Source organism: Blennius ocellaris (assembly GCF_963422515.1).
Source record: "Blennius ocellaris genome assembly, chromosome: 19".
Taxonomy (NCBI): Eukaryota; Metazoa; Chordata; class Actinopteri; order Blenniiformes; family Blenniidae; genus Blennius; species Blennius ocellaris.
In genome coordinates this window covers 25,430,639-25,453,669 of record NC_137668.1, presented here as the reverse complement: position 1 = coordinate 25,453,669, position 23,031 = coordinate 25,430,639, and the positions used below count along the sequence as shown (strand labels likewise).

The window sequence follows — 23,031 nt, the reverse complement described above, 5'->3', positions numbered from 1 at the left end:
GTCAAGATGAATCCCCCCCGTGGTTTACTGCGGTCTGGACGCTTTAACGACACGAGCTGTCATTGTTGGCTTATATTTGACAGCTTTGTTTGTATTTCTCTCTCTCTTTTTATATTTTTATTTTTTACTTTTATTTCTATTCTATTGTATTTTATAATATTCGTATGTACCAGATTGCTGCAACAAAACAATTTCTCTTCGGGATGAATAAAGTAATTATCTCTCTCTCTCTCTCACACACACACACACAGACACACACACACACACACACACACAGACACACACACACACACACACACACACACACACACACACACTGTGTTTAGTGTTTATAGCGGTTTCTTGTTATTGTGTCAATGAGGGTCAATGACACACAATCTACTTTTCATTTCACTAATATTCATGTTGTTGATCAACAATCACATCAACAGTTGAGTTCTTGAGGCTGAAAGAAGAAGCGGAACTCGAGTCCTGATATCAAACTTTCACTGTTTATTTCTACAATTCTTCTTACGACAAAGTCAGACTACCTGTATAGAAACTGTACACGAAGCAAGGCACGATGCACGTCTGTCTTCTCTGTACAGAAACATTCCCGCCGCTTTACTACGTCTCGTTCAGTGTGAGTGAAGCGTCTCTGTATAAAATCTGTTTTCATTTTCACATAAATACGGTCTGAAGCAGCTGGTGGACGAGCGAAGGACGATGGCCGGTCTCTTCTGGCCGCGTCCACCTCAACGTCTCCTGTCCCCCCTCCCCCCCCCCCGCCCCGGTCCATCCGTACCCCCCCCCCAGCTGGAGCTCCTCCATGGTCAGAAGAGTCCTTTAGCTTTCTTCACGTTCACCTGCTTCCAGGCCGGCAGGTCGGCGTACTCGTCCCGGCTCATCTCCAGGACTTCCTGTTGGGGGGGACGGGGGGGGGGGGGCGGGGGAGGGGGGGTCAGGTCTACAATGAGCCACCAGGCTGAGGAAACACACGTTCATCTCTTCAAGTTGCATTTTCCGCCCCCGTTTCCATGGTAACAGTCAAACCATTCCCCCCCCCCCCAAAAAAAGGTAGTTTTATTTCCCGTTTCCACGAAGACGGGGGGGAAAATCACAACTCTTTGACTACACCGACAGTCTCCATGGCAACGGGGACAACTTTCACGCCACTTGAACTGTTGCCGTGGAAACGGAGCCTGAATCAGGAAGCAAGAGTAGAAAACTGAAGACGGAGCGGGCGGACGACTCACCTTCCCATCAGCCCCTGCTGCCTGGAGGGGGGGGGTGGGGTGGGGGGGTGGACCGGTCGGTTGGAGGAGGACAGGAAGGAGACAGGAAGTGGTTAAAGGACACAGGAAGTGGTTGAAGACAGACGGGAGAAGAAAGGAGAGGCGGACAACAAGAGGAGGTCTAGAAAGCAGCAGAGTGAACGGAAACGCCAGAGAATTCTCTTCACCGTTGTTTTGAAAAAAATTAATTTATTGGGTGGAACGTCCAGAACGCCGACGTGTGATGTCATCAACCCGCAGGCCTCGTTTCCACGACAACGGCTGAAGTGAACACTTGTTTTTCCTTTTGTAATTCCGCAAGCTCGCAGCTTCGCATGGCCGTTAGCATGCTAGCAAACATTGTCCGATTGAGCTGGAATTTGGTAGGTGGCCTAACGGGGGCGCTGCGGTCACGAATCACTAGCTAATTAGCTGGTTTTGACGCCGTTTTTTCAAAATAAAAGTCATTAAAGAATTTTTCTTTTTTTTTTAAACTTAAAAAATGATCATTAACCGGTCTAGAGGGTCGTGGCCACCCCGACGGGCCGTCTTTTGCGAGGTCCTGGCCAATGCTGCTTGCAGCTTTAATTGATTTTGTGTTTTTATTTAATAAAGTTTCATGTTCACACTGCGGCTCTCTGAAGGAAGCATCAATGTCTCATGGAAATAGAAGTTATATGCGGTGCACTTTATTTTGAAGGATCTCAGTGTGCTACAAAGTAAAAGTTCATTTGGTGACAAAACGTTCCAGGGCCATCCTGGAACTCACCTGGAAGTCCTGGTCCGACAGGTAGACCTCCAGGCGCAACGGGTCCACCCCCTCCGGCAGCGGCCGGCCCAACAGCGCCCCCGCAGGGTAGGAGGTCTGGCAGAGCCGGGCCAGAACGTCCTGGACCAGGATGATCTGGTGGCACACCTCCGCTTCCTGGACACACCAGAACCAGGTCCGGTTAGCTACCAGAACCAGGTCCAGCTACCAGAACCAGGTCCGGTTGGCTACCAGAACCAGGTCCAGCTACCAGAACCGGGCCACCCACCCTCTCAGTGATCTGGGCGATGTCGTCCCGGTGCTCCCAGCAGGGGAACATGTTGGTGAAGGTGAGCGGCTCCAGACCAGCGTGGACCAGGTAGGCCTTGGGAACCTTCCTGTCCTTCTTCTTCTCCTTCTTCTCCTTCTTCTCCTCCTCCTTCTTCTCCTCCTCCTCCTCGTCATTCTTCTCCTCGTTCTTCTCGTCCTTTTCTGGAGGAACAGACACGTCGCAGTCGTTTCTACTTCGTCCTAAAGGTTCTACGTCGTCGCTTCGTCTCAGAAAACTTTTGCATTTACAAAATAAAGGTTTTGTTTTATTCTGAAGAGTCTTGAGCGTCGCACAAGGTCGTCAGAGGCACCGTCGTCATGGAAACCAGGAAGCTCAAGAGCTTGAAACAAACCATCAGAACAACCTTCCAGTGTGTGTGTGTGTGTGTGTGTTCAGTGTGTTCAGTGTGTTCAGTACCTCTGCAGTACTGCAGGACCGTCTCCATAGAACACTTCCTGTCCCGGTCCCAGCGGATCCGGGCCGACCCGGTGCTCCGGCTGTCCTCAGGCCACCAGCCCTGCCAGAGGTAGACCTCGTGGTGGTTGTCCACCAGGAACAGTGCTGGGGGGACAGAGGACGGGGGGGACAGGGTCAGGACGGGGGGCAGAGGACAGGGGACAGGGTCAGGATGGGGGCAGGGGACAGGGTCAGGACAGGGGACAGGATCAGGGGGGGTGAAGAGGACAGGGGACAGGGTCGGGGGGTCAGGGGTCAAGGGACAGGGTCAGGGGACAGGGTCGGGGGGGCAGGGGAGAAGACGACAGGGGACAGGGTGAGGACGGAGGACAGAGGACAGGGTCCCTCACCACACCAGGTAGCGTGTGGCGCCCTCACCTGGCTGTGTGGCAGAGTACAGGTCCTCCTGCAGGAAGGGCAAGGCGTTGACCAGCCGAGGCTCCCTGGCGGGGCAGAGCAGCTCCGCGGCGCCGAACCCCCCCGAGCTGCTGCTCAGGTGGAACATCCGGGGGGTGAAGTGGAACCTTCCGGGGTCTGAGGGGGCGGAGCAGAGCGCCGCTCAGACACGCTGGGACGTCAGCCAGCCACGGCCCTACACCGGGGCGACCTTACCTTGTAGCATGCAGTCGTACGCCTTGCGGTCCCGCCTCCCCAGAGCTTCCCAGAATGCACTTGGCTCCGCCCCCTCGCTGCACTCCCGCACCGTCACCCTGCTGCTGCAGTGGAGGCCGGCCTCCAGCGGACAGCTGCACACGACGAGACAGACACACTGTAACCTGGAGCCTTAAGAAGGATCACATCAAAGAAGGAGCACATCAAGGAACTCACTGTTCTTTGATGTGATTGGCCGCGGTGCGCGCCACTTCCTGCGTGTGCGCCGGCGCCTTGCAGCCGTGCCACAGGTAGAGGACGGCCTGGCCGGCGCCCAGCAGCAGCATGGAGGCGCGGGAGCGCAGGCTGCTGCAGTGACACGCCACCTCCAGCAGGTGGCCCTCCCGCTGCAGCTCGCCGCGCACGCAGTACAGACGCCAGTCATCTAGGAGGGGGAGGGGTTAGTTTTTCTTTCATCTTTTGAACGACAGAAAGTGTCTCCGGCTTCTTACTCTGGGAGTTCTTCTCCTCCTCCTCCTCCCTCCTTCCCGAGTGGACGATCATCCCTCCGGCGAAGCACTGCAGGAAACATGGCGGCTCTTTGCCCTGCAGCACCTGAACCTGTCGTCATGACAACCAGCCGACACGTCACTGACCTTCAAGGTTGTAGAGATATTCTAATAGAGTTCTGAGTCTCCTTTAACTTCAGAGCGTCGCAGTGATTTTAAAACTATTAAAACTATTAAAACTATTAAAACTGCTAAAACTGTTAAAACTGTTAAAACTGCTAAAACTGTTAAAACTATTAACCTGAAATCTTCCCTGATGATTTCTCATCATGTAAAGATCAATAAAGTAGATTTTGGGACAATAACGACGGACCGTTTCTGAACAAATCCCCCCAAAAAACTGTGAAAAAAAAACTGTCCCGTATGAATTGGATGAGAGGAGATCAAAGGAGATCAAAGGAGTTCAGCTCACCTGCGCCCCCCGCTCCTCGTCCAGCTCCACCGTCATGAGGGCCGACGCCCCCTTCTCGCTCAGCGGGGCGTGGCGGCCCTGCCAGAAGAAGTAACAGCACTTCTCCTTCCCGGGTCCCGAGGTCTTGTGGTGGTCGGGGTTCTGGCGCCGCCCCACTGGAGACAAAGAACATCAAGGACTTAATAGAATATTAGATATTATTAGTATTTAATAGAACGTGATACTTTTATATAAATGGTCATTTTCACAGCAAAGAATATTTTATTGATCAACGAAAAGCAGGAATGAGGTTCGTCGACATTCTGGAAATGAAGATGATCATAGATCTATAGAGACGCAGCACATAGAATTCCTCATCGGCGACCAACCAATCAGAGGCCTCCTCTTTTAACGTTTATACCACATGGTGGTATCACCCGCCATGCTAACCCTGTGTGAACGCCGGGACTCACCCGCCATGCTAACCCTGTCTGAACGCCGGGACTCACCCGCCATGCTAACCCTGTCTGAACGCCGGCACTCACCCGCCATGCTAACCCTGTCTGAACGCCGGGACTCACCCGCCATGCTAACCCTGTCTGAACGCTGGCACTCACCCGCCATGCTAACCCTGTGTGAACGCCGGGACTCACCCGCCATGCTAACCATGTACTTCCACTTCACCACGTAGGCGTCGCCCTCGTGGAACTGGCCGATGCTCTGGCGCGGCAGGCGGCTGTAGTCGAACTCCAGGATGTGCCAGGCCTCCACCTCCAGCGTGGTCACGGCGTAGCTCCGCCAGTCGTCGGCCTCCACCAGGCCGTAGCCCCGCCCCACGCTCAGCCCGTCCAGGACGGCGCAGACCGCCGCCCGGGGCGGCGCCAGCATCAGGGCGGCGTCGTACGCCCGGGGCGGCTCGGAGGCCGGGGGCTCCTGGAGAGGAGAAGGGAGACGGTGACGCCCGGAGCCGACGGCGCGGCGCCGGGCGGGACGGGAGGCGTACCTTCTGGTCCACCACGGGGTCAGCGGGGGGTCTGGGGGGACTGGAGGGACTGGAGGGACTGGGGGTCTTCCTGGACTCCATCCAGTCCTGGAACTTCTCCTTGAACAGGGTGGTCTCGTTGTGCTGGGTCAGTCTGCCAAACACCGCCCAGTCAGGGCGGCCGCGACCTTTCCTGGAGGTCAAACACCACCATCATCATCGACATCATCATCATCATCATCATCAATGACATCATCATCACAGAACGGTCCCTACGGAAGAACGTTCTCTTTTTCCCAAGTTAATTGAATGTAATTGATTAATTAATCAATTACATAATGAACCAACTAATTAATCAAATTATTGATTTATTTATTATCGTGTGAAGAAGAAAATGTGATCAGATGTGAAACTGATCTGATCAACGTGAAGAACGACTGAGTGGCTTGAAGCTTCACCGTGGGCTGGTTGAGAGGAAGAGGAGGAGGAAGAGGAAGAGGAGGATGAGGATGATGAGGAAGAAGACGAGGATGAGGAGGAAGAGGAAGAAGAGGATGATGAAGATGAGGATGAGGATGATGAGGAAGAAGAGGATGATGAGGAAGAAGATGAGGGTGAGGAGGAAGATGAGGGTGAGGAGGAAGAGGAAGATGATGAAGAAGAGGAGGATCAAGAGGAAGATGAGGATGAGGAAGATGATGAAGATGAAGATGAGGAAGAGGAGGAACATGAGGAAGATGAGGATGAGGAACATGAGGAAGAGGAGGAACATGAGGAAGATGAGGAAGATGAAGATGATGATGGAGAAGAGGATGAGGAACATGAGGAAGAGGAGGAAGATAATGACGATGAAGAGGATGAAGAGGAAGAGGAGGATGAAGAGGATGAAGAGGAGGATGAAGATGATGGGGATGATGAAGAGTGCTCCTCCTACCGGGGGATGACGGGGTTGCACCCCCCCGGGTCCAGAGGGTTGACGTCACAGTTGGTGTAGTCGAAGGTTCCGTTCCAGAGGTGCTTGGCGAGCTGGAAGGCCGTCTTCCTCTGGACCAGGGTCACGTCCCGGCCGTGCCAGATGTACAGCTCACTGCCGAAGTCCAGGACCAGGACCTGCACACACACACCTGGTCCTCAGAACCACCAGGACCTGGTCCTCAGAACCACCAGGACCTGGTCCTCAGAGCCACCAGGACCTGGTCCTCAGAGCCACCAGGACCTTGTCCTCAGAACCACCAGGACCTGGTCCTCAGAACCACCAGGACCTGGTCCTCAGAACCACCAGGACCTGGTCCTCAGAACCACCAGGACCTGGTCCTCAGAGCCACCAGGACCTGGTCCTCAGAACCACAAGACCAGGACCTGGTCCTCAGAGCCACCAGGACCTGGTCCTCAGAGCCACCAGGACCTGGTCCTCAGAACCACCAGGACCTGGTCCTCAGAGCCACCAGGACCTGGTCCTCAGAACCACCAGGACCTGGTCCTCAGAACCACAAGACCAGGACCTGGTCCTCAGAGCCACCAGGACCTGGTCCTCAGAACCACCAGGACCTGGTCCTCAGAGCCACCAGGACCTGGTCCTCAGAACCACAAGACCAGGACCTGGTCCTCAGAACCACCAGGACCTGGTCCTCAGAACCACAAGACCAGGTCCTCAGAACCACAAGACCAGGACCTGGTCCTCAGAACCACCAGGACCTTGTCCTCAGAGCCACCAGGACCTGGTCCTCAGAACCACAAGACCAGGACCTGGTCCTCAGAGCCACCAGGACCTTGTCCTCAGAGCCACCAGGACCTGGTCCTCAGAACCACAAGACCAGGACCTGGTCCTCAGAACCACCAGGACCTGGTCCTCAGAACCACAAGACCAGGACCTGGTCCTCAGAACCACCAGGACCTGGTCCTCAGAACCACATCCACCAGACGAACAGCTGGAAACAACCGTTTCCATGACGACGCTTCCGGTGAAAACACATCGCTTTTTGCATTTTAGTTTGAAAGTCCAACGTCTGCAGGGAAACGGCAGAGGCAGTAAGACCATGTAGTTCCCCGCTGGGCCACCAGGGGGCGGTGGCTGTAATGAATCCAGTGATAGAGGCTGCAAATTGATTCACTTCTTGGTAAAGACAAGCTCTATTCGTTACCATGGTTACCATGGTAACGAATAGAGCTGACGAGCAGGACGAAGTCACCGCTGTTCAGCGAGGACACTCTGGGCTCCACTAGTTGGGTCAAGACGGGTCACCAGCCAGAGGAGGACAGGTGAGGACAGAGGAGACAGAGGAGGACACGGCAGGTGAGGACAGAGGAGACAGAGGACGACACGGCAGGTGAGACAGAGGAGTGGGCCAATCAACAGGGGACATTGTCCCTATGGCCCCTCCCTCCACTGATCGTGTGCAGAACAACTACAGAGTCTCGAACGTCTCGTCGTCTCCCGGCCCAAGGAAGACGGGGCGTCCCAGTGTCCCAGTGTCCCAGGCCGTCTCACCTGGACGGGGTCCAGCAGCGAGCACCGCGGCATCTTGGCCCAGAAGTCGTCGTCGGGGACCAGCTTGTCCCCCAGCAGCCGGTAGATGCAGTTGGTTTCCACGATGGCGCCTTCGTACAGCTCGTCTTCGTCCGGCGTCCCTGCGGCTGGACGGGAAGCAGCAGGCGGGTGAGCGTCACGGGGGGACGGGGGACGACGTCCTCCGGGACTCGGTCCTCACCCTGGTAGCTGGCCGGGCCTCCCAGAACCTTCCAGAACTCCTGGGCGGCGCCGCTCTGCCAGTCCTGGCTCTCCTCAACCACCTGGACGGAATTCGCCCGACAACCCAGGTCCCGCTTGCTCTGGATGAACGTCGCCAACTCTGACGCCTGGAAGCACAAGGACACGCCTCACTTCCTGTACTGCTGGAAGTACCTCTGGAGTAGAAGTACCACTACTACTACTACTACATGAGGTGGCAGTGAAGAAGAGGAGGAGGGGACGAAGATCAAGAGGAAGAAGAAGAAAGAAAAGTAAACTATGCAGAAGTAAGAGGGAAACTCCAGTAGTAGAAGTAACTAAAGTAGCAGAAGTACTCACTTTACTCTTCTCGATGACGTTGGCGAACTCTCCGGTCCAGACGAAGCAGTGCTGCGGCGTCACGAGCAGGAAGCAGTCGCCGCTGTTCAGAGAGGACGCTCTGGGCTCCACCAGACGGGTCTGGACATGTCTCCGGCCTGAGGACAGCCACAGGAGGACAGGGGGACAGGGGAGGGCGGAGGAGGACAGAGGGGGACAGGGGAGGGTGGAGGAGGACAGGGGGGCACAGAGGAGGACAGGGGAGGGCGGAGGAGGACAGGGGAGGATGGAGGAGGACAGAGAAGGACATAGGGGGACAGAGGAGGACAGGGGAGGATGGAGGAGGACAGAGAATGACATAGGGGGACAGAGGAGGACAGGGGAGGACAGGGGGAGACAGAGGGAGACAGAGGAGGACAGGGGAGGATGGAGGAGGACAGAGAAGGACATAGGGGGACAGAAGAGGACAGGGGAGGATGGAGGAGGACAGAGAAGGACATAGGGGGACAGAGGAGGACAGGGGAGGACAGGGGGAGACAGAGGGAGACAGAGGAGGACAGGGGAGGATGGAGGAGGACAGGGGAGGATGGAGGAGGACAGAGGAGGACAGAGGACAGGGGAGGACAGAGGGGGACAGAGGGGGACAGGGGAGGATATAGGAGGACAGATGAGTACAGAGGAGGACGGGTTGACAGGGGAGGACAGAGGACGACAGAGGAGGACAGAGGACGACAGAGGAGATAGGTGAGGACAGATCTTTGAGTCTCAGGGCCTCAAAGCGTGGGAGACGAGGACCACTGACCTTTGACCTGCAGCAGCATGAGCTTCCTGTAGGGGACGGCGCTGTTGTTGGACACCTGCTCCGAGACGTGGACGCTGCGCAGGTTCACACTGCTGAAGCTCTCGGTGCTGGCCAGACCGGCCAGGGCCGCCTCGGAGAACCCAGAGCTCTTCTCTGGTAGGGGGGGGGGGGGGGGGGAGACGGGGGACGGGGGGGGCACATTAACACTCCAGGGACTTATTTCAGGACGCTAACGACGAAACGTTTCTGAATAAATCCCCAAAAAACTGCTAAACAAACGGATAGCGGATGAGAGGCTCCTCATGGAGATCAAAGGAGATCAGCTTCTGTTGCCATGGAGACACTGTGTTACACAGTGATGTAGCTACCTGACACGCTAGTTAGCATCGATATGAGCTAACAGCTATCATGCTAGTGATGCTAACTCGGTTCTGCAAAACAAAGTTGGTGAAGGCCTGCGTTCTACCGAGTGTAGCTCTAGCTCGTCTACCGAGTGTAGCTCTAGCTCGTCTACCGAGTGTAGCTCTAGCTCATCTACCGAGTGTAGCTCTAGCTCGTATACCGAGTGTAGCTCTAGCTCATCTACCGAGTGTAGCTCTAGCTCGTCTACCGAGTGTAGCTCTAGCTCATCTACCGAGTGTAGCTCTAGAGCATCTACCGAGTGTAGCGCTATTATTTTTTGCTTTTATTTTATAATCTTCACATGCAGCATTTTGAGAGTTTTTAAAATAAATTTAAAGGCCTTTAAAAATAAAACGTATTATTCTTATTCTCAGTGTCTCACACACACACACACACACACACACACACACACACACACACACACACACACACACACACACACACACACACACACACACACACACACACACACACACACACACACACACACACACACACACACACACTCTAGGACCTCCGTCCTCACGTGTGTCCGTCTTCAGGCGCCGGCTCTCGACCAGGGCGACGTCCAGCCGCTGCTCGGTGTACTGGTGTCTGATGTCCCGCCGGGCGGCGAGCGTCCTCAGCGGGTTCCTGGACGCCGGGACGTTCCTCGCCGGGCGCACCGCCCGTCGGTGCCGCACCGCGTCCGACGCCAGCCTGCGGGGGAGTCGGCAGACGCTCAGGCTCGGTGGGGGGAGGGGGGTGGGGGGGAGTGGGGGGAGGGGGGGGGGACACCACGCCGCCTTACTTGGGCGCCTGAGAGTCGAAGATGGCGTCAAAGTCCTCGTGGGTTTCCGTGGCGACGGCGACGGCGAGCGGTTCCTCCAGCCGGCGGTAGAACCTGGAGAACGTCTCGTCCTCCACCATCATCACCTCCTTCACCTTCTCCTCCGTCACCCTCACCTCCGGGACGTCGGACGCTAGGGACGGAGACACACGTCCTCAGTACTCACAACTAGTCTACTGGTACTACTGGGTTTACCACTAGTACTACCAGGTTTACCACTAGTACTACTGGGTTTACCACTAGTACTACCGGGTTTACCACTAGTACTACTGGGTTTACCACTAGTACTACCAGTACTACCAGGTTGAACACTAGTACTACCGGGTTTACCACTAGTACTACCAGGTTTACCACCGGTCCACCAGGTTTACCAGGTTTACCACTAGTACTACCAGGTTAACCAGTAGTACTAGCAGGTGAGCAGCAGATCACCACTAACCACTGACCTTTACTATTCAGTTTCACCAAGAACGTCTCCAGCTGGTCCAGTTTCCTGTCAGACTCCAGGTTCAGGTCTGGAACCGCTTTGATCTCTAGAAACATGAATCCTCTTCAGTCTGGAGGGTGTGTGTGTGTGTGTGTGTGTGTGTGTGTGTGTGTGTGTGTGTGTGTGTGTGTGTGTGTGTGTGTGTGTGTGTGCAGACCTTCCAGTGGTTTGGATGCAGGATGACTGTTCTTCACTTTGAGTTGCGCTGGAGGCTGGAGGACCGGCAGACCTGCAGGACCACATGTTACTAGTACTGCTAGAGGAACATGTTACTAGTACTACTAGAGAGGAACATGGTAACAAGTACTGCTAGAGGAACATGGTAACTAGTACTACTAGAGAGGAACATGGTAACTAGTACTACTAGAGAGGAACATGGTAACTAGTACTACTAGAGAGGAACATGGTAACAAGTACTGCTAGAGGAACATGGTAACTAGTACTGCTAGAGAGGAACATGGTAACTAGTACTACTAGAGAGGAACATGGTAACTAGTACTACTAGAGAGGAACATGGTAACAAGTACTGCTAGAGGAACATGGTAACTAGTACTGCTAGAGAGGAACATGGTAACAAGTACTGCTAGAGGAACATGGTAACTAGTACTACTAGAGAGGAACATGGTAACAAGTACTGCTAGAGGAACATGGTAACTAGTACTACTAGAGAGGAACATGGTAACAAGTACTGCTAGAGGAACATGGTAACTAGTACTGCTAGAGAGGAACATGGTAACAAGTACTGCTAGAGGAACATGGTAACTAGTACTACTAGAGAGGAACATAGTAACTAATACTACTAGAGAGGAACATAGTAACTAGTACTACCAGAGATGAACATAGTAACTCTACCAGTACTACTAGAGATTAACATAGTAACTCTATTCGTACTACTAGAGAGGAACATAGTAACTAATACTACTAGAGAGGAACATAGTAACTAGTACTACTAGAGAGGAACATAGTAACTAGTACTACTAGAGATGAACATAGTAACTCTACCAGTACTACTAGAGGAACATAGTAACTCTACCAGTACTAGTAGAGATGTATCGAGTATCGGCCCCATACTGAAGGAGTACTCAGAGTATCAGGTGACCATGAGTATGGAGTATGAACGAGGCTCAATGGTTTGTAGTAAGTACTCCTCTCAGTACTCGGTATGGGGAAGTAGTGCCAGGTTAGTTAGTACTCCTGCTGTAACGACACGGTGTCGCTGCGTCTTTAAGGCGTTGACCTCTGACCTTTCTTCACCATGCGTGCGGCCACAGTGAACTGGGTGGAGTCGTTGGCCGCTCCGTGACCTTTGACCTTCCAGGCCTCCTCCTGGGCGACCATCAGCTGCTTCCTGTCCTGGATGGACATGTGAGCCTCGCCGCTCTGAGACTCCGCCTCCTCCTCCGCCGCCGCCGCCGTCCTCTGCAGGAACCAAGAGGAGACGCTGGTCATACGACGGCGCCACCTGGCGGCCCAGCACGGAAACCGTATGGTCATCAGTGTGTGGCGTTGCCATGGAAACAGACATCGTTTCCAGAATGCCTGAAACTTCTGTCACTCTGAGCGCCGCCGCCGAGACGCAACGAAACCTTTTCACTTCCTGTTTGATCATTTGAATGACCCCCCCGCCCCCTCCCCCTCCCAGTGTGTGAGCAGAGGTCAGAGGTCACCTTCCGTCTCCACGGGTGTCTCTCATCCACCTGAAGGAGTCTGGGAGGTCTGGGGGCCTTCAGGGTCGGGGGGGGGGGCGGGGGGGGGGGGGGGGGGGGGGGGGGGATGAAGGATTAAGAGATGAAGATGAATTTAGAGGAAAATGTCTCCAGCTCTGCACAAACATGTCGAAGCTGCTGGGCCATGCAGAGCAGGGGGGGGGGGGGCGTGGGGGCAGGAGTGGGGGGGGGGGGTAGCTGTAAGCGATGGCGTTGAATGGTGGAGCTGTGAGGTCGTCGTATTTTTAAAGGTTGACGTCAATAAAAGTTCTCCAGTGAATTAAAAAAAAAAAAAAATGTCAGTTTCTATTCGGGATGAGACTGATTCATACCCGATCTATACCCGATCCATACTGATCCATACCCGATCCATACCCGATCTATACCCGATCCATACCCGATCCACACCCCATCCACACCCCATCCACACCCCATCCACACCCCATCCACAGCCGATCCACAGCCGATCCATACCCGATCCATACCCGATCCATACCCGATCCATACCCGATCCACACCCGATCCACACCCGATCCATACCCGATCCACACCCGATCCATACCCGATCCATACCCGATCCATACCCGATCCATACCCGATCTATACCCGATCCACACCCGATCCATACCCGATCCATACCCGATCCACACCCGATCCATACCCGATCCATACCCGATCCATACCGATCCATACCCGATCTATAGCCGATCCATACCCGATTTATAACTTTTTAAAATATGACACAAGAAGTTATTAAATGGAGTAAAGCCTAAACGTCACCTCCACCTGTGTCGACGCTGTGTGAGCCTGAAACGCTTTAGCATGTAGCATTAGCATTAGCATGTAGCATGTAGGATGTAGCATCGCTGAGCAGTTAAAATACTGAGCGACTTCAGACTCCGACCGCTCATCCGCCTGCTGCTGACGTATGACGTCATGTCGTACTTGCAGTACTGTAAGCAGTACTGTAAGGAGTACTGCAGTACGGTAAGCAGTACTGTGGGGTCAGTGAACCTGCTGGAAGCCGCCAAGCGAAGCAGGAGACCTGAGGGGAGCGGCCTACCTGCTGGTCCAGGTCGTCGGGGGAGGGGGGGAGGAGAGGAGGGTCGGGAGGAGCAGAGAAAGTGGCGGCAAAGACTGGTTCTATGGAAACCAGAGAAAGAGGGACGACATCAAAGAACAAGATGAAACGGATCAACTGTTGGAGAGGAAAGGTTCAGGGAACGTGACGACGACTGGTGAGGTGAGGTTAGGGTGAGGTTAGGGTAGGTTTGGTTAGGTTAGGGTGAGGTTAGGTAAGGGTGAGGTTAGGTTAGGTTAGGTTTGGTTAGGTTAGGGTGAGGTTAGGTAAGGGTGAGGTTAGGTTAGGTTAGGGTGAGGTTAGGTAAGGGTGAGGTTAGGGTGAGATTAGGTAAGGGTGAGGTTAGGTTAGGTTAGGTGAGGTTAGGTTAGGTTGAGGTTAGGTTAGGGTGAGGTTAGGTTAGGTTAGGGCAGTGGTTCTCAATTATTTTCTGTCATGCCCCCCCTAGAATACAGAATTTTTTTCAGCCCCCCCCCCCCCCCCCCCGAATTGTACTACCATTGAGAACCTGATAATATTTATTTATTTATCTGTATAAACCACTGTATGAGTTGCTGGCACCAGCATTCTGCATACAATCGCCTGATTATCAAAATAAATTAATAAAATGAGCTGGAGGCCCTTTTTTTATCGTTCAAGCATGAATAAAGACACTAATACTGAAAGTCGCACTTGCCTCACGCCCCCCCTGACACCCCACCACGCCCCCCCAGGGGGGCTCGCCCCACCATTTGAGAAGCACTGGGTTAGGGGGTTAGGTTAGGTTAGGTTGAGGTTAGGTTAGGGTGAGGTTAGGTAAGGGTGAGGTTAGGTTAGGTTAGGTTAGGTTAGGTTAGGTTGAGGTTAGGTTAGGGTGAGGTTAGGTAAGGGTGAGGTTAGGTTAGGTTAGGTTGAGGTTAGGTTAGGGTGAGGTTAGGTTAGGTTAGGGTGAGGTTAGGTTAGGTTAGAGTGAGGTTAGGTTAGGTTAGAGTGAGGTTAAGATGAGGTTAGGTTAGGGTGAGGTGAGGTTAGGGTGAGGTTAGGTAAGGGTTAGGTTAGGGTGAGGTTAGGTAAGGGTGAGGTTAGGATAGGTTAGGTTAGGTTAGGTTAGGTTAGGTTAGGTTAGGTTGAGGTTAGGTTAGGGTGAGGTTAGGTAAGGGTGAGGTTAGGTTAGGTTATGTTAGGTTAGGTTAGGTTAGGGTGAGGTTAGGTAAGGGTGAGGTTAGGTTAGGTTAGGTTGAGGTTAGGTTAGGGTGAGGTTAGGTTAGGTTAGGGTGAGGTTAGGTTAGGTTAGAGTGAGGTTAGGTTAGGTTAGAGTGAGGTTAAGATGAGGTTAGGTTAGGGTGAGGTGAGGTTAGGGTGAGGTGAGGTTAGGGTGAGGTTAGGTAAGGGTTAGGTTAGGGTGAGGTTAGGTAAGGGTGAGGTTAGGATAGGTTAGGTTAGGTTAGGTTAGGTTAGGGTGAGGTTAAGATGAGGTTAGGTTAGGGTGAGGTGAGGTTAGGGTGAGGTTAGGTAAGGGTTAGGTTAGGGTGAGGTTAGGTAAGGGTGAGGTTAGGATAGGTTAGGTTAGGTTAGGTTAGGTCAGGTTAGGTTAGGGTGAGGTTAGGATAGGTTAGGTTAGGTTAGGTTAGGGTGAGGTCAGGTTAGGTTAGGTTAGGGTGAGGTCAGGTTAGGTTAGGTTAGGTTAGGTTAGGGTGAGGTCAGGTTAGGTTAGGGTGAGGTTAGGTTAGGTTAGGGTGAGGTTAGGATAGGTTAGGTTAGGTTAGGTTAGGTTAGGGTGAGGTCAGGTTAGGTTAGGGTGAGGTTAGGATAGGTTAGGTTAGGTTAGGGTGAGGTCAGGTTAGGTTAGGTTAGGGTGAGGTCAGGTTAGGTTAGGTTAGGGTGAGGTCAGGTTAGGTTAGGTTAGGTTAGGGTGAGGTCAGGTTAGGTTAGGGTGAGGTTAGGGTGAGGTTAGGTTAGATTAGGGTGAGGTCAGGTTAGGTTAGGGTGAGGTTAGGGTGAGGTTAGGTTAGGTTAGGTTAGGTTAGGGTGAGGTTTGGATAGGTTAGGTTAGGTTAGGTTAGGGTGAGGTTTGGATAGGTTAGGTTAGGTTAGGTTCGCCAAACAGAGAAACTGACCCATCACCTCCAGTCCGGGCGCCGTTACCAGAAGAGCATGTGTTAGCGGTTAGCTGGCTATGCTAACGCCGCCGCCCCTGATAACCAGTGTCACTAGCGTGTGGCGAGTGTTTGTGTTTCTTACCCAGAGCTGGTCGGTGGCGGTGACGTCCTGGATCAGCAGGGGGCGTCCTCGTCCTGGGAACAGCAAACCTTTGGTCTTTAAACGGTTTAGATCCACGTCTACCGATGGAGGGAAATCTGTTCTAACCCTAACCCTGAACCCTTAACCTAACCCTAGCCCTAAACCCAAACCCTAAACCCTAACCCTGAACCCTATATCGGTAGTACCCTGTCCAGTATCGGGCCGATACTCCATACGGGTATCGGTGCGTCCCTCATGTGTGAGGATTAAATAAAGAGTCTGTGACTCTATTGGACCTCGTTTCCGCCTCAACGACTTCGAGGAAAACAGAAAATCTGTTGTGTTTCAGGTCCGTCGCCACGACGACGGAGCTCAACGTCACAGAGAACTTTGGAAACGCGTAAACAAAAAGTGAAACTTCCACCGTGCGGGGCGCCGCCGTGGCGAGCGTCGACATCACGCCGTTACCTTGTTGAGGCTTGGCTCCGCCTCCCGGAGCGAGGGCTCCGCCTCCTGCTTCCTGTTGATGCGGTTCCTCCAGTCCTCCTCGCCGCTCTTCTTCAGCAGCGCCACTCTGGTCACAGCGAGACAAACAACCGTCAAGGTTAGTCTGAGTTCACGAAGACACAATGAGGCTGGTGTCAAATTACAAGATCAAAGAGGAGATTGTTTCATGTTTGAATTTGTCTTTCATCTAGTTGAGAGGCTGAAGATGAACCCAGACGTTCAGACCGACGGTGACGGAGGACAGAGACGTTGAGAGACGGAGGACATGAGACGTTAACGAGGCTCCGGACGCCGACGAGTTTCCCGCCGCGCCGACGGGTCGTCGCTGCAGCGGCGCATCGACGGGTGATGTCACGACGCGGCGCCGCGGGGCCGTATGGATCCAGAGTCCATCAGCCTGACGAGTCGCCGTCGTTCAACCAGCGACTCGTCAGACTGACCTGGTTAAAGTCTGATAAACATCTGGACCACCGTGTGAATGTGTGTATATGTGTGATAAATATATATGTATTTACAAGTCTTCTGTGTCGGTTACATGGAGAACAGGTAGGATTTGATAACTTTACTTCTTTTCAGGTGTGTTGATTAGATATATGAGATATATGTATGTATGTATGTATGTATGTTGTTAAGTATGTGTGGGTCTAATTAAAAACAGATTTTTTTGTATCACTATATTTTCATAAGATATAAATTATTTACTTAACATCAACTGTTGTATAAATGTTTGGTGTTTATGAATATTGAAATGTATTAAATGTATTGAATATATTAAATGTATTGAATGTATTAAATATATTGAATGTATTAAACGTATTAAACATATTAAATGTATTAAACGTATTGAATGTATTAAATACAATGAATGTATTAAACGTATTAAACGTATTAAATATATTGAATGTATTAAATGTATTAAATGTATTAAATATAATGAATGTATTAAATGTATTAAATGTCACGTGCCTGAAATGAATAAACAAAAAGGAAAAAAAAATCATATTTTGTTTATGATCACTTATTAAATAATTCCAGATGTTCTTCCTCTTGTAGCTCCTCCCACTAACCCATACTAAAGCTTTGAGCCAATCACATTTCAGCGTCACCTGTTGCCGGGTAAAGAAATGTGCCCGAGGCCGTCACACTGGTTCTGCAGTATAAAACAAGCGTTGATGACGCTTCTGCTTCAACCAATCAGATGTGGAGTTTCTGGCCGAGCCGTCTGGCAGGTCCACGGTGATGTCAGAGCGTTCCTGCCCTCTGATTGGACGGTTTCCTGTCCAGCGCTAGCTAGAAGCTTTTGTAGCGGGCTGCACAATGGACGCCATTTTAACGCCGACCGAATCCGAAACGTTCAACGTTTTAACGGGGCGACGCTGCGACAACGATGCAGTGAGCCTGTCGGGCCACTAGAGGGCGCTTCTCCCAGGAGGAGACGGTTCCCGTCCCGCCGTACCTCTCTCTGATGGACATGTGTCTCGCCGCCATGGCGGCGCTCAGCTCGTCTGCAGAGTGGAGCTGATGGAGGGCGGCGGCGGCGTGATGCGGCGGCGGCCCGGGGGAACCCGACGCCATGTCGGCGTGCCGAGGTCGGCTCGGAGAACCGGGAGAACCGGGGGAACCGGGAGAACCGGGAGAACCGGGCGCTGCGTTGGACAGATCTGTGGGACAGACGAGGAAACAATCGATACGTTTCCAGCAAGTGTGGAGGTTTTATTGAGTTTCCCGTGACGAGGCGGACAAATGGATTTTACAGTGCACACACACACACACACACACACACACACACACACACACACACACACACACACACACACACACACACACACTACAGTGTCTATACAGTAAATACAGTATGTATAAAGTTAGATTGACTCACCCCCCCTCGGAGACTCCGTCAGGTTCTGGTCCACGAGGCTCTGTGCCGCTCTGGACTGCTGCTCCTCCTGTCCAATCACAGGCTCCGCCTCCGGGGGGCACGCCCCGCCCCCTCCTCCCCCTCCCCTGCGTCTCGCCGTCGGGTCCATGGACCTCCAGGTGGGGCCGTCGGGCGGCGGCGGCGGGGGGCGGAGCTCTGGGGGAGGTGGATGTCTCCGGCGTGGGAGGAGGAGACGGTGCCGCCTCCTTCTAGTCCCCCCCCGTCCCCCGCCTGGGACGCCACGGCGTTCTGGACCTGGTGGACAGGAAGGGGAGGAGGAGTCACACACCCAGAGGACAGACGGTCGGTCCTCGGCAACAGACGGTCTGTCCTCGGCAACAGACGCCAAAACAAAGCAGACGAGACGAGAAGCGGCAGGAACAGTTTCCTCTGCGTCCAACTGGAGACACGAGAGACCCTTTCAGAGATCGTCAAACTGAGACGACGGGGCGAGACGACGGGGCGAGACGACGGGGCGAGACGACAGGGCGAGACGACACAGGGCGAGACGACGGGGCGAGACAACATGGCGAGACGACACAGGGCGAGACATACGGGGCGAGACGACAGGGTGAGACGACACAGGGCGAGACAACAGGGTGAGACGACTGGGTGAGACAAAAGGGCGAGACAACAGGGTGAGACAACACATGGTGAGACGCCGCAGGGCAAGACAACAGGGTGAGACAAAAGGGTGAGGCAACACACGGTGAGACGCCACAGGGCGAGACGCCACATGGTGAGACGCCACAGGGTGAGAAGCCACAGGGCGAGACGCCACATGGTGAGACAACAGGGCGAGATGACAGGGCGAGACGACACAGGGCAAGACGCCACAGGGCGAGACAACAGGGCGAGATGACAGGGCGAGATGACAGGGCGAGACGACAGAGCGAGACGACACAGGGCGAGACATGGAACGGCAAAGCGAGACGCCACATACGGCTCGTCCCCGTCCCGGAAGTGACCGCTCCGTCCCCAAGAACGCCGTCGGGGGTCACTTCCGGGACGGGCACTCGGGGCGGCCTTACTTGTCGTACGTCGCCCGGCTCCTTGCTCGTCTCCGTCTGAGAGCTCCTGGAGCAGACGTCTCCGTCTGAGAGCTCCTGGAGCAGAGACACAAGGCGCTACGTCAGACCGCCACTAAGGGGTCAGTCACTACCAGAACCTGGTTGAGGAACCAGGAAGCACCCGGGACGCGTGAGGACGAGGGACGAGGGACATCGACCAATCAGGACAAGCCGTCGTCTCTCAGACTCTAAACTGGATTGAATCTAGATCAAAGTGACGTCCTGAATGAAAAGCGTCGTGGTCGTTGGTGTTCAGGGTGTGAGGCCGAGACCTGCTCCATGTCCCCCCAGGGTGATGGGCTGCGTCTGGTAGCGAGCGTTGGTTGCGGCTGCGCGCGCCGCCGCGGTGCGTCGTCCCGGGCGACCCTGGCGGGCGGGCTGCGCCAGCCGGTTGAAGAGCGCCATCTTCTCCGCCAGGCTGAGGCTGCAGAGGTCGGGCTCCTCCCGGGCCGGGCTCCCCACCCTCCCCTCCACGTCCGGAGCTCGCCGGGTCTCCGGGGGCTCCCGGGCCTCCCGGCGCCGGCTCCCCGGGTCGCCGCCCGCCGCCGCCGCCGCGGCGCTCTGCTGCGACGACGCCTGCAGGCTGAGAGGAGGAAGGTCATGCAACGTGCTGTGACGCTGAGGTTTCATTCTGTTAACACCAGAGGGCCGCCACACCTCCAGCACGCCATGCACTGGGGGGGGGGGGGGGGGGGGGTGGGGGGGGGGGCACTGGTAATCAATACACCTCAGCCTGTTAGACACTGCACACCTGGTGCCGTGTACCTGTATGACGGGGCAGTGCTGCACAGGGGGGCGGGGCTACAACACACACACACACACACACACACACACACACACACACACACACACACACACACACACACACACACACACACACACACACACACACACACACACACAGCACACACACACACACACACACACACACACACACACACACACACACACACACAAATGATAAGGATCACAGACATGAAGAAAAAGGTGATCAAAGGTCAGCTGCAGGTTTCGTTTCCATGACAACGATTTCGAGTGAAATCGTAAAATTTTTGGGGTCCGTTTCTAACTGAACGGCTCCCGAAGTGGAAGTTTTCGAAAACGACTCCACCGGCGTGTGAATGACTTTGTGGACACGCCCCCCTCTAGTGGACCGACGAGGAAAACTACAATCGTTTTCAGTGTTTCTGCAGTTTCCGTAGAAACGAACAGTTTTTGAAAAGCGTTGCAGTGGAAACGTGAAACTTTTCACAAAACGATGCGTTTCCACTTGAAACGCTGGCGTGAAGCGAAACGGCGTGGTGGAGGGTGGAGGAGGCCGTGGGCGGAGACTCACGTGGCGGCGATGACGACCTCCTCCGTGGGTGACGGGGCTGCGTCCGGGGACCGGTCCTGACGCCTCAGGCGACGGTCCCACGCCGACGGTTCTGGACCGAAGCTTCGGGTCCACGCTACGCTCCAACTGCTGCTGGACGGGAGGGGGCGTCAGGGGCACCATCATCCCCTCCACCCTCCCTCCTCCACCCTCCACCACCCTCCCTCCCACCACCCCACCCTCCACCCTCCCTCCTCCACCCTCCTCTCCACCACCCTCCTCCCACCCTCCTCCCTTCACCACCCCACCCTCCCTCCTCCACCTTCCCTCCCACCCACCCCACCCTCCTCCACCACCTCCCTCCACCTCTCCCTCCACCCACCTCCACCTTCCCTCCACCTCACCATCCCTCCACACCATCCCACCCTCCCTCCACCCCCACCTCCTCCACCCTCCCTCCCTCCACCACTCCACCCTTCCCTCACCCCTCCCTCCCTCCACCCTCCCTCTCCCTCCACCTCCCTCCACCTCCTCACCTCCTCTCCTCCACCCTCCTCCTCCACCACCCTCCTCCTCCACCTCCCTCCCCCTCCTCCCCCCTCCCTCCTCCATCTTCCCTCCACCCCACCCTCCTCCCTCCTCCACCTTGCCTCCACCACCCTCCCTCCCACCACCACCCTCCACCCTCCCTCCTCCACCCTCCTCCACCCTCCCTCCTCCACCCTCCTCCCTTCACCCACCACCCTCCCTCCTCCACCTTCCCTCCACCCACCCTCCTCCCTCCTCCACCTCCCCTCCACCACCATCCCTCCCACCACCACCCTCCACCCTCCCTCCTCCACCCTCCCTCCCCTCTCCCTCCCCCCCTCCCTCCTCCACCTTCCCTCCACCACCCTCCCTCCTCCCTCCTCCCCCTCCTCCTCCTCCATCTTCTCCACCACCCTCCCTCCACCCTCCTCTCTCCACCACCCTCCACCACCCTCCCTCCTCCCTCCTCCACCACCCTCCTCTCTCCACCACCCCCCTCCTCCCTCCCTCCACCCAGCCTCCACCTTCCTCCCCTCCTCCCCCCTCCACCACCCTCCCTCCTCCACCCTCCTCTCTCTCACCACCCTCCACCACCCTCCCTCCACCCTCCTCCACCACCCTCCCTCCTCCACCCTGACGTGACGGTGTCTCACCCTGAAGAGTGAGCGTTTGGCCGCCACGCTCAGTTTGGGCTCGTTCGTCCAGCTTCTCGTCATCGACTGAGGAGGAAAGACCACCTGACTGAGTTGTTTGACGTCACGTCGCCAACGTCTTCGGAAGAACAAACTAGAATCCAACCTCCTCCCCTATAAAACCACGTCAGCAGGAGTTTCTACGCTGGAGGCGGAAAATAGTCTGGAAGTAAAACTGCCGTCAGATTCTGAATTCGAATTTCTAACTCGGAAGTTTTTTTACCATCGAAATCAGACTTTGAATTTTAAAAGCTGTCGAATTTCAAGTACGTATCTTTTTTTGCAGCTGAACTTTTTTGGCAGCTAAATTTTTTTTGCAGCTGAATTTTTAGACACATTGGATTTTTACACCGAATATTTTTAGATGTTGAAAAAAAAATCAAAAGCAAAAACAGATACGTACTTGAAATTCAACAGCTTTTAAAATTCAAAGTCTGATTTCGATGGTAAAAAAATTCTGAGGTAGAAATTCTAATTCAGAATCTGATGGCAGTTTTACGTCCATAAAAAACACTTAAAGTCACATTTTAGTCGTTTTTTCAAAGCATCAGAGGATCAAAAGGAGTCAAAGTATTTCTAACTGAAGTATTGTAGAGACACCACCTTTTATTACTGATGGATGACTTGGTGTAGTACTTGCTGGGTTGAAGTAGGGATCTGTAAGAAGTACTCCAGTATCGGTACTGGTATCGGGCATCGGGTATCAGTACCATCCTCTAATATGGGACTCCAAATGACTTAATGACTCACCGTGTATCTCCTCAACCTCCACGTACTACAGAGTAAACCCATATTGTTCGTATTGTATGAAGTATTATATAAAAGTTTGCTGCAGACCTTCATCGGTTCCAGAGATTAAAAATCAAAAGACGTTTCAGTTTCTACCTCGAGGATGAAAAAAGAGTCAAAGTCTTCTGAAAGGTAACTTTGGACCCGCCGGTACTTTAAAAGAGACAGAAAACGACTCACCTTCGTTGGACACAAAGTCTGAGCTCAGGCAAGACCCTTCAAAATAAAACAAGAGACAGAGAGAGAATCAGGATCTCGGAGCGTCTGAGCAGAGGAGGACGTGTTAGCGTGCGCTAGCATGCGTTAGCAGGAGAAATG

The 23,031-nt window shown here is 54.0% G+C and overlaps 1 protein-coding gene across 1 annotated transcript in view; it reads right to left on the bottom strand.

Annotated features, from left to right (window-relative positions):
* Positions 1-784: 784 nt before the first annotated feature.
* The window catches only part of LOC308143920 (supervillin-like), a gene marked incomplete at its 5' end in the record, with an annotated part of 38,022 nt that continues 15,775 nt past the window's right edge, over positions 785-23,031 (bottom strand). Inside the window, 37 exon segments of the mRNA XM_080514863.1 lie at positions 785-899; positions 1,236-1,256; positions 2,023-2,178; positions 2,291-2,493; positions 2,750-2,893; positions 3,167-3,322; positions 3,401-3,534; positions 3,617-3,824; positions 3,892-4,000; positions 4,361-4,515; positions 4,993-5,272; positions 5,343-5,514; positions 6,256-6,431; positions 7,810-7,955; positions 8,030-8,177; positions 8,389-8,525; positions 9,170-9,322; positions 10,098-10,270; positions 10,362-10,533; positions 10,847-10,933; positions 11,045-11,116; positions 12,132-12,306; positions 12,555-12,611; positions 13,657-13,737; positions 15,895-15,969; positions 16,363-16,468; positions 17,858-18,062; positions 18,281-18,737; positions 18,875-18,927; positions 19,263-19,425; positions 19,662-19,676; positions 19,678-19,972; positions 20,726-20,802; positions 20,804-20,854; positions 21,886-21,921; positions 21,923-21,951; positions 22,894-22,916. Of these exon segments, the coding sequence (XP_080370989.1) occupies positions 813-899; positions 1,236-1,256; positions 2,023-2,178; positions 2,291-2,493; positions 2,750-2,893; positions 3,167-3,322; positions 3,401-3,534; positions 3,617-3,824; positions 3,892-4,000; positions 4,361-4,515; positions 4,993-5,272; positions 5,343-5,514; positions 6,256-6,431; positions 7,810-7,955; positions 8,030-8,177; positions 8,389-8,525; positions 9,170-9,322; positions 10,098-10,270; positions 10,362-10,533; positions 10,847-10,933; positions 11,045-11,116; positions 12,132-12,306; positions 12,555-12,611; positions 13,657-13,737; positions 15,895-15,969; positions 16,363-16,468; positions 17,858-18,062; positions 18,281-18,737; positions 18,875-18,927; positions 19,263-19,425; positions 19,662-19,676; positions 19,678-19,972; positions 20,726-20,802; positions 20,804-20,854; positions 21,886-21,921; positions 21,923-21,951; positions 22,894-22,916 (4,987 nt within the window).